Source organism: Silurus aristotelis (genome assembly GCF_946808225.1).
Source record: "Silurus aristotelis genome assembly, chromosome: 6".
NCBI classification, from domain to species: domain Eukaryota; kingdom Metazoa; phylum Chordata; class Actinopteri; order Siluriformes; family Siluridae; genus Silurus; species Silurus aristotelis.
This window is the reverse complement of record NC_139579.1, coordinates 31,818,305-31,827,761: the sequence shown is the minus strand read 5'-3', so window position 1 is coordinate 31,827,761 and position 9,457 is coordinate 31,818,305. Positions and strand designations below refer to the sequence as shown.

The 9,457-nt window shown below is 39.2% G+C and overlaps 1 protein-coding gene across 12 annotated transcripts in view; it reads right to left on the bottom strand.

Annotated features, from left to right (window-relative positions):
* The window catches only part of dlgap2a (discs, large homolog-associated protein 2a), a 274,067-nt gene that overhangs the window by 47,610 nt on the left and 217,000 nt on the right, over positions 1–9,457 (bottom strand). For all 12 annotated transcript variants that reach the window (XM_083544539.1, XM_083544532.1, XM_083544538.1 and 9 more), the window contains 2 exons: positions 5,663–5,822; positions 3,132–3,351 (listed from right to left, as the gene is read on the bottom strand). In XM_083544539.1, the coding sequence (XP_083400665.1) occupies positions 3,132–3,351; positions 5,663–5,822 (380 nt within the window). The remainder of the gene's footprint in view (positions 1–3,131; positions 3,352–5,662; positions 5,823–9,457) is intronic.

Sequence of the window (9,457 nt, the reverse complement as noted above, 5' to 3'; positions counted from 1 at the left end):
GTAATTGGATGGTTCACTTTTCAGCCTTTTCTCTTTGTTTATTCCCTGTGAGTCTGAATTCAATAGGGTTCATTGCCTAACTCTCTAAGGCACACCAGAACTTACCTGCTTTTCTTTGTTTGATTGGTTTCTTTGTCAGACAGAACAGTCATTTTGCTTATAAGCAGATCACATGCATACATGCCATGCCAAACACAGTACACATTACATGCATGCGCCACTACATCAATTACATACCGATATTTGTAGGATACAAACAAGCACCATTGGGTCCTAACAGATACATGAGATCCAACAGTGAAGACCATAGGGGGGGGACAAATCATATGGCTGCCTTGAATCTGATGTTGCTAAGATAATGATCCATTTCTTATGTTGTGCCCTCAAATGGCTCATGATTTTTCTTTTTACTTGTCTTATGTACAGCAGAGTGAAATTCTTTCTTTGAATATCCCAATGGTGTTAGGAAGCTGGGGTCAGAGCACAGGGTCAGCCATGATACAGCACCCCTAGAGCAAGAGTTAAGGGCCTTGCTCAAGGGCCCAACAGTGGCAGCTTGGCGATTCCATGGCTTTAACCCTCAACCCTCCGATCAGTAACCCAGAGCCTTAACCTACTCAGCTATGGAGTTGCAGTGTACTTTAATTACATAGCAAGTATTAATGTAAAGCAGATGGTCAGGACTTTTACTTAATTACATTTGTCAAATGTGTGTACTTTAATCAGATTGTGTGCATTTTGACTACACTACGTTACAGATAAACCCTGCTGTTCCTCTCTACTTGGGAGTGAAAACTTAAAGAACATTAGATGCAGTGGTGAACATGAGTCGCTTTTTCATGTCTCTGTACTTTACTAAAGTATTTCTATTTCCAGAGACTTTTTCTTTAACTTCACTACATTTCAAAGTCAAATATCTTTTTCCTCAACTACATTTTGCGGAATCAGACGTTCCTTTCAATTTATGAGGATCAAAACTTATCTACTCTGTCCCCTGGTGGTCTAGTGGTTAAGATGCAGCGCTCCCACCGCTGCGACCCGGGTTCGATTCCCGGTCAGGGAACCATCCCCAGCCACTCTTAGTGCCGGTCCCAAGCCCGGATAAATTGGGGAGGGTTGCGTTAGGAAGGGCATCCAGCGTAAAACATGTGCCAAATCAAACGTGCGGAGGATCCGCTGTGGCGACCCCTAACGGGAGAAGCCGAAAAGAAAGTTCAGTTTTAAAACTTATCTACTCTACAACGATATCTACTTTTTCACCAGCGTACAGTTCAGCATCAATTCAACAGCAAGCAGAACATTTAGAGAGGAATAAATGATGAAGAAACCCCTGACTCGCAATAGTAGTCCTTTTTTTGGGCTCATTATAATTTTATTCGGTATCAATCAGTGTTTGACTCGATGATATCATTCTATTAATAGTTCGGTGAGTCTTTTCACATAAACTGAGTTGATTAGGCAAAAGAATTCTGTGCAAAAATGATAATAGGACCATTAAAGTCGTAATAAATCATAATACGAAGAATGTCAGCATTGTTCTAAAAAATAATTTGACTTTTTCTAGACTCATTTTGAAACAGGGGATTAGTACTTTCACATTTACATTTATGGCATTACAGTTATCTCAATTATTCAGCTGTGAGGGTTAAGGGCCTTGTTCAAGGACCCAGCAGTGGCATCTTGGTGGTGCTGGACTTATTTAAAACTCATGACATTCTAATCAGAAATCCATCTTATCCACTGAACAAAGTTAATCAGTTTTCTGTGAATGCTTGGGAATTGGCAGCTTTTTGCGTAAAGCTGCTTTGAGACAATGTTCATTGTTAAAAGCGCTATACAAATAAAAATGAAATGAATTGAATTGGATAGTGCTCAAGGCTCTGGATTAATGGTTAAAGTTTAGAAGCTGCGAGTGTTGGGCCATTCAGCAAAGCCCTGATCCCTTTCCTTACTGTATCATGGCTAAGCCTGCGCTCTGGTATACATGAAGAAAGAATTTTGCTGTGCTGTAACGTACATGTGACAAGTAAAATCTTCTTTCTTTTCTAATTGATCCGTCTAGACAAAACTGTCAGCCAGATTGGTAAAAAACTTACATAACAAATGCACATTAAAAAATAAAGTCAATCAGGAGAAGGGTTTAGACTTTTTTTCTCCATTGTGCTTAACCATACATGTCCACCACAGGTTTCCTGGGTTCTGGATTGTTTTTGTGATAATTACTGAGCTTTATTTGACTATAAATACACAATGAAGCTGATCATGTTTTTTCAGACATCTGCTCTAATATGACTATTATTTCTTTAAAAAAATGAATGAAATAAATACAGCAAGAACATGCGAAGAAGACCACCACATGCTCACCCAGAGCTTTCAGGATGGGGTTTAAGATGCATGTATGTCTTGGTTATGTTACGAGTAAAATACTTTTTGTTGTGCTATTACTATTATGGAAAAATAATCAGCGACAGGATGATGAGTTGAGCAGGAGTTATTGTCACCTCCCTAAAGCTAATTATTTCTCCATAATGTTTTTTGTTCCTTTTATACCACAGCAGTTTTGCCAATTATTATTATAATTATTTGTTTATTAACCACACTTTTCATATGTCCACATGACACCATTTTATTAATGTTAACGTACCTCAGTTTATGGAAATCTTGCGAACGATGACATATACGGTTATGACAAAATTATTTATGGAAAAGATGTTGGACTTATGATCAGAAGGTCATGGGTTCAAATCTCAGCACTACCAAGCTACCACTAATGGGCCCTTGAGTAAGGCCCTTAAACCTCAGCTGTATAATTAGATAGATGAAGAATGTAAGTCGCTAATATAAATGTAACCGTAATGGTGTCTTCCAAACAAATTTCATGACATGGCATGTGTGGGTTAAGGGCCTTGCTCAAGGGTGGTGCTGAGATTTGACCTCAAGACCCTCTGGTCCAAAACGCAACACTTTTCGAATTGCAGCTGAACGAGTCAGAGCTGCTGCTATAGAAATATCTTCTAAACCTTTGGACCAATCAGAAGGCAGAACAGTGCTGTGGTATAAACATTCCATTAAAGTGTTTGTATTGTGATCAGTGGGATTCTCCGAGTCGGACACGCTGCTGAGCGACTCACCAGCCGTGGACCTGATGGTCGAGGTGACGGTGGACGAGCTCATGGAAGGCACACACTCGTCGTCCTGCGAGTAGCCGGCCTGGATGGCACGCAGGTAGCTGTGGCTGCGTGTGCGGAAGCAGCCAGGCAAATCCAGCGCCTCCATGGCCTGCGACTCCACCTCGCTGAACACCGACTCGCACACCGACTCGAACTGGCCGTTCATTTCAGCCTCGCTCACCTGAAACCAACCAGAAGGCAATGAAAGGGAATCAAGCAGACTTCTGTTCTTAACAGCTCATACACATTTTTCACCACCAGAGCCTTTATAATTATTTGCTGTACATTTATCCGCTTATATATTACATACTTTGCATATATTTGCATATTTATCCGCACTTGTCAATTTGCACAGTTGTGACTTCTGGTAGATGATAAACTCTGATATGTTTTTTTTTTTTTCTTGAAAAGACTTTACTAAAGTAAAGGCTGTGAGTCATATTTATATATATTATATAACTACCTGTATTTTCCCCCATGTATTCATGTGATCATTTACAGTTCTTCTATCTATCTATCTATCTATCTATCTATCTATCTATCTATCTATCTATCTATCTATCTATCTATCTATCTATCTATCTATCTATCTATCTATCTATCGTAATAATTTCTATTTAAAAAAATTATACTCTTTAACTTTTACACATTCTCCTAATTTTCTTACATTCTTTTCCAAAGATTTGTTCTTCATAAAAAAAATAAAAACACACCAAAAACACCATGATTGTTCAATCGTTCAATTGACTAAACTTAACATTTTTTGGCCCCTCCCCCACCAAATAACATTTGCCTGGAGCTGCTAAAAACCTATTTGATGTTCAAATGAATCGAACACAATTTGTTGTTTCATGCAAATGTAAGGTAGATGCACCACTATGTGGCACTATTGTGATTTCTGCTGTATTTGGATGTTAGCAGTTTATACTTTCGGAAAGACTTGGGAGCGTCGCCTGGAAATGGGAGAGCGGCATCGAGGAAAAGGCGCTCTGATATTTTAATGAACGATCCTTTCGTATATTCTCCCCGCAGTGAACGAATTTCTACGCTTTATTATCTCTTGAGTTGCACATGTTGAGTTTGGAGACTTTATACACTGTATAATGTTGAAAATTTGCTCTGCTGAGCTTCGGCTGCTGTTTTGAAATCGTTCATTCCGTTCATCTCAAACTCTTGAAAGATATTTCTGTTTGTAGGTTTATCTATAGTTAGGGGTCTGGACCTCAATATCAGCGACTCGCGGGTTGTAGGCAGTAGGCAGTAAGTGACGTATTTGTTGATCGACAAAATATTAAAACTTTATTTTCAGTGTTTTATCTGATACCTCAAATGCCAAGATAAAGATTGTTCCCTTTGAAACATTGTTTACTGTGTAACAAAAAATATTAATATATTTTTTATTTATATGCCATTTTGTCAAGGCTGCAGGTAGTCGCTGTAGTGAGGGGGAGAAGAACCGCATGCAGCTCCACAATCCCAAACGCTTTATACTAAACATACTCATTTACGGCACATTTATCCAGAGCGACCTACACTTATCTCATTTATACAATTAAGAAAGGTTAAGTCTTGCTCAAGGGCCCAGCAATGGCAGGTTGGCATGGTTGGGATTTGAACGCACAACCCCAGGGTCCAAAGTCCATTGGGAACCACTAAGCTTCCACCCTCCTCACTTCTAAATCAGCAATAATGGAAGTCCATCCTATTTCAGCAAGACCTTCATCCTGATCAGGGTTACAATACAACTGAAGCTCATCTCAGGAATGAGGCAGGAATACGTCCTGGATAAAATGCGAGTCCAGCACCATAAGAAATTCTGGTTTACCTATTTTTTTGAAAGTGTGACGTAACACTGTAATTAAGCTTCACAGTGTATTGGAGAGAAAGATGATGTCACTCCACGGTATTAACTTTCACTGCTGAATTGATACTGATCTGTAAAGTCTGCTAGAATCATGACATTTCTTTTTCCATTCATAAAGAGTTGATCTAATTAGAAACCCCCCCATATTGCACCAAATTACTAAATTATTTGCCATTCGGCAAGATCTCAGATCTTCATTGTGTTTCCGCACCAAAGTGTTTGACAACATGCCGAGGTGGCGAACGTGGAATCATACAGAGCGAGAAAAACCTTATCTCCAAGACACACAATGCAGGCCATCCATTTGGAGGGTGGGCTTGAGATTTTCAAAACAGATACGTCAGAACATAAACGCAGCAGTCTGGTTGACTTTACTGAGACTTTTTTCTGCTGGAGAAAGTGCTAAAAACTCTAGTTCTAACAATAAAGTACGTTATCAGGGCTTCTGCTCGATGGTTACATGTTAAAACCTGAGGAAAAATCCGACGGGTGAGTTTTAAAAATAACTTTTATTACACCAGTGGCATGATAAGACCTTTTTCTCAAATTCTGGTGGACCCTGTTATTTTTTTTCAATGATCTTCAGGATTAATTTCCAGGTGATGTGGCTGGAGAAGTGAAGACTCACCTGGCTCACTTGGCTGACACAGCTGGCTTGGCTCAGCGTGCTAACTGCCCTCATGTAGCTCTGGTTCCTGGAGCGGAATTTGGGCGAGTTGTAATTGGGTGACGGGTCCAGTGTGATGCTGGGGTGGACGTCCCGGGATGCTTGGAGATGGTAGCTCTGACTGAACAGAGAGAGAGAGAAGAAAAACGGGTAAGGTTTGGTGGCAGATTTCTAACTGTTACATTAAAACTATTAGAGCACCATCGCTGATTAGAAGGTCATGCTATGGAAGTATCCAGAAGGTATCAAGACAGTATGAGGAAAATGTTTTATAATATAGAAGATATACATTCATTTTTATTCATTTATCTTAAAAACTACTGACCTTACCAGTGATGACATTTGATGCTCTTATCAATCAATACATACACATGTCAATCAATACATCAATACACCTGTTCGTGGGTGGAGTTATTTATTAGGCAGCAGGTGAACATTTTGTCAAGTTGATGTTAGAAGCAGAAAAAATGGGCGAGCATAAGGATTTAAACGAGTTCGGCAATTTGTGACGTCTAGACGACTGGGTCAGAGCATCTCCAAAACTGCAGCTCTTGTGGAATGTTCTGGTATGCAGTGGTCAGTATCCATGAAAGGTGCTCCAAGGAAGGAACAGTGGTGAACCGGCGACAGGGTCGTGGGGGATGAGGCTCTTTAATGCACCTGGGGAGCGAAGGCTGGTCCGTGTGGTCTGATCCAACAGACGAGCTCCCGTAGCTCAAACTGCTGAAGAGGTTCATGTTGTTGATGCTCGACGGGTCATGACTGTTTTAGCAGCAAAAGCAGGACCAATAATACAAACAATATTAGGCAGGTGGTCATAATGGTATGGCTGATTGGTGAACATATATATATATATATATATATATATATATATATATATATATATATATATATATATATATATATATATATATATATATATATATATATATATATATATGCGGTCTTTATACAGCTACCACTTACAGAGTTCTCATATTAGAACTTCTCCTGTTTATACATATATATATATATGTTCACCAATCAGCCATAACATTATGACCACCTGCCTAATATTGTGCTGGTCCTGCTTTTGCTGCTAAAACAGTCATAAGGTGCTTACCACAGAAGTAGGATGTCGGAGCAACCTTCCTGCGAGTGTCAGCGCCTACGACGCAGAACTTAGCCCCCACCACACCTTAAAGACTATGAGGTGCAATACTCTACACAGCGTTCACGTGAACAACAAACACGAGGAAACACAACAAAACACAATGAAAGATGAATCTAGTATGTTACCCCTCGATTACAGTATTTCTCTTCCTTTAAATTCACATACTGGTGACATCGATGCTACTACGGGAGCTACTAGCGCTCCGCATCCGGACAAGACCACAGCCCAATCCCGAACATAAGCACGCCCCGTTTAAAAAATTTCGAGTTAAAGGTAGAAATAACCCTTGGTTTTCTGAAACTTTATCTGCTCTTATTCGTGAGCGTGATTTTGCATGGGCAATATAACTACAGTTAGATAACTACAGACCAATTTCAAAGCTTTGTGTTTTAACTAAGATTTTAGAACGTTTTGTTAGTGAACAGCTTACTTGTTATTTGAATACAAACAAAGTGTTGTCTATAAATCAATCTGGATTCCACAAAAATCATAGTACCACTACAGCTGTTTTGAAAGTTTTAAATGACATAGTGGGATCAATTGATAAAGGTAATTTCTGTGCCTCTCTTTTTATTGATTTATCTAAGGCTTTTGACACAGTGGACCATGACATACTGTTGCATAGATTGAAAAGTGTTGGTTTATCAAGTTACGTAATTTCTTGGTTTAAAAATTATTTAAGTAGAAGAACTCAATGTGTCCAAATTGAAAGATGTTTATCTGGTTCATTAGTTACTGCTAAAGGTGTTCCCCAAGGATCTGTGTTGGGGCCCCTTTTATTCACTATTTATATTAACAGTCTTGATCATGCAATACAAGATGTTAATCTCCATTTTTATGCAGACGACACTGTCCTGTACTGTAGTGCTTCCTCTGTGCAGCAAGCTTTGTGTAAACTTCAGTTAGCTTTTAATGTCATTCAGTCACGGCTTTCTAATTTAAAACTTGTTTTGAATAGTGATAAAACTAAATATATGGTGTTCTCGGGTTCAAAGAAACTCGAAGGTAATTTGATTTCTCTTCAGACACTACAAGGTTCAATGATTAAATTAGTCAAAGAGTACAAATACCTTGGCATCATTGTCGATGATGCTTTATCATTTGGCTCTCATATTACTCAACTAAAGAAAAAATTGAAAATTAGGCTTGGAATTTATTTTAGAAACAAGTTTTGTTTGTCACTTAATGCGTGAAAGAAATTGATTTCTGCTACTTTTTTTTATCTGTACTTGATTATGGTGACATAGTATATCAGTTTGCTCCAATCTCCATTCTCTCTACCTTAGATGCTGTTTATCATGGTGCCCTAAGGTTTATACTAAATTGTAAATCTTCTGTGCATCATTGTACCTTGTATAAAAGCGTGGGCTGGCCCTCTCTGTTCAGTAGGAGAAAAATTCACTGGTACATAATTATTTATAAAGCTATCTTGGGGATGTTACCTTTGTACCTTTGCAGTTTAACTTAACAGAAATCTGTTACGAAATACTCTTTACGCTCTCAAAACTGCTATACGCTGTCAGTTCCTTTTGCTAGAACTGAAATCTTTTGCGTATGCAGCACCGTTTGACTGGAATCTTATCCAATCGAAATTGAAGTTGCGAAATCTTCTCTCCATGGACCAGTTCAAAGTAGCTATTTGGCAACTGGAAGATGACTCTGTGAAATGTAACTGTTTTTAAACTTTGTTTGTGAAATGTAATTGTTTTAACTGTGTTTGTGATGTGTAAGTCTGTAACTGAATGTATTGCTGCTCATCTTGGCCAGGTCACTCATGTGAATGAGATTTTTAATCTCAGTGAGTTTCTACCTGGTTAAATAAAGGTAATAATGTAATCTACAATATCCTTCCTTGATGGGGCAGCTTCAAAATTCTGTATCTCTGAACACGTCCTATAAGGGCCCGCATCCAACAATTCCAGATTTCACCAGTCCAGACAGCAGAGAATTCACTCATTTAAAGTTAGCCCTTGATAATATCCTCCCTCCCGATGCAAAAGAACTCTTTAAATATCAGATTCTCTTAGGACACCTCAAATTTAGAGAGGCTCGCCTAATAGCAGACACATTCCTGAATTCCCCTCAGCCATACACAGACACTATGACTATGCTTAATAGCCAATACGGACTACCTTTCCAGTTAGCCCTAGCTAAGATAGCAGAAGTCATGGATGCCCCTAATGTACAGACAGAAGATAAAACTAGTTTCAAACTGTTCACCCACGAAATTCAGGCCCTCCTGGGTCTCCTGAACCCGCCCTCGCATCAGTCCAAGCCAGCACGGGGATCTGAACAGAGCAGACCTCTGTTCCCATATTGTAACAGTACCAAACATTATTTAAGCCAGTGTACCACTTTCCAGGCGCTTATCACAGAGCAGATGATCAAATGGATCAAAGACAACAAGCGTTGTTGGAAATGTGGGCGATCACACTTAGCCAAAGAATGTACCCTAAAGAAGCCCTGTCGTCTATGCAGTGGAAAACAGCTTCAAATCCTTCATGAGGTTAATAGCCAACCTCAAAAGGAGAGTATAATATGTTTAGTGAATTCCACGAACAAAACTCTGTATCTAGACAGGCCAGAAGGTTCCAAGCGTGTCC